This window comes from Volvox carteri, assembly GCF_000143455.1.
Source record: "Volvox carteri f. nagariensis unplaced genomic scaffold VOLCAscaffold_87, whole genome shotgun sequence".
NCBI classification, from domain to species: domain Eukaryota; kingdom Viridiplantae; phylum Chlorophyta; class Chlorophyceae; order Chlamydomonadales; family Volvocaceae; genus Volvox; species Volvox carteri.
The window spans coordinates 232,463-233,586 of NW_003307630.1; the positions used below are offsets into that span (position 1 = coordinate 232,463).

Genomic DNA, 1,124 nt, shown 5'->3' on the forward strand with positions numbered 1-1,124 from the left:
CCTCCCAACCCCCCTCTTCCCCCCTCCCAACCCCCCTCTCAACCCCTCCCAACCCCCCTCTTCCCCCCTCCCAACCCCCCTCTCAACCCCCCTCCCAACCCCCCTCTCGCCCCCGCTTGCGACTGGCCGGTGGGACAGACCTCGCCATGGAGGATGTAGTTATGGTCGGCAGCAGCGGTCCGCTCGTCGCCGCGGCCGGCGGAACGGTTGGGGGGGCAAAAGGTGGAGCCGAAATGGACAGCAGTATCAGCAGCATTAGCAGTAGCAACGGCGCCAGTGGAAGCGGCGGCAGCAGCAGCAGCAACGAGGTTGCCGTACGGTACGAGTCCAAGTTTGTAGTGACGCCGTTGTTCGCTACAGCGACGACAGATGATAACGGAGTTGCGAAAGTGAAATTCACGGCACCGCAGAACCTGGGCACATTTGTTCTGAGGTGTGTATATGTGGGTGGGTGGGTGCTGAAAAATCAACCGACTGACCCGTGGGTCACAGCGGTAGGACTAGTGTTGTCGGTAGGCCTCGACCGACGTACCTATTTGTGGGGCCCGACCGTGGTTCATGTTGTGAAATGAGCGGCAGGGTGCTAATAATCGACCGAGCCATGGGTGCGGTGCCATTATAGTCCGACTGACCCGTGGGTCGTGCGGGAGGCTTGGCTGACGGAGGCAGCGATGTGGCAGATTAGTTTTTATTCGCTCCTGGATCGAACTGGGGACGGATGCTTTCTGGCTGGCGGCGGGTGATGCCGAAATGACCCGTGGGTCGCAAGGGGGAGTTCAGCACGGAGGTGAGGGGGGGTAGCTCCAACGCCAGCAGGATGACCCTCAGTCTGCTTCCCCTTGCGGCTCCCCATAACTCTTTGCCTGTCAACCCCCGACCCCCACCATCAACCCCCCAACTCCGCCATCATCACCACTACCAGCAGGAAGAAGCGTGTGTAGTTGATCAAAATCAATAAAAACACAGTGCGCTCGTTCCCCATCCCTCCCCGCACCAGTCGTTCGTTCCCCCTCCCCCCTCCTCTCCACACGCACCCACACGTCACACGACCATCCATCCCACATCAAGGACGCAAGGACACACACTTGACCTTCCTCCCCCCGCACCCCTCGCTCCCCCCTCCT

The 1,124-nt window shown here is 60.9% G+C and overlaps 1 protein-coding gene across 1 annotated transcript in view; it reads left to right on the forward strand.

Annotated features, from left to right (window-relative positions):
- The window catches only part of VOLCADRAFT_99419 (uncharacterized protein), a gene marked incomplete at both ends in the record, with an annotated part of 22,766 nt that overhangs the window by 14,587 nt on the left and 7,055 nt on the right, over positions 1 to 1,124 (forward strand). Inside the window, one exon of the mRNA XM_002958147.1 lies at positions 309 to 433. Coding sequence (XP_002958193.1) covers positions 309 to 433 — 125 coding nt within the window. The remainder of the gene's footprint in view (positions 1 to 308; positions 434 to 1,124) is intronic.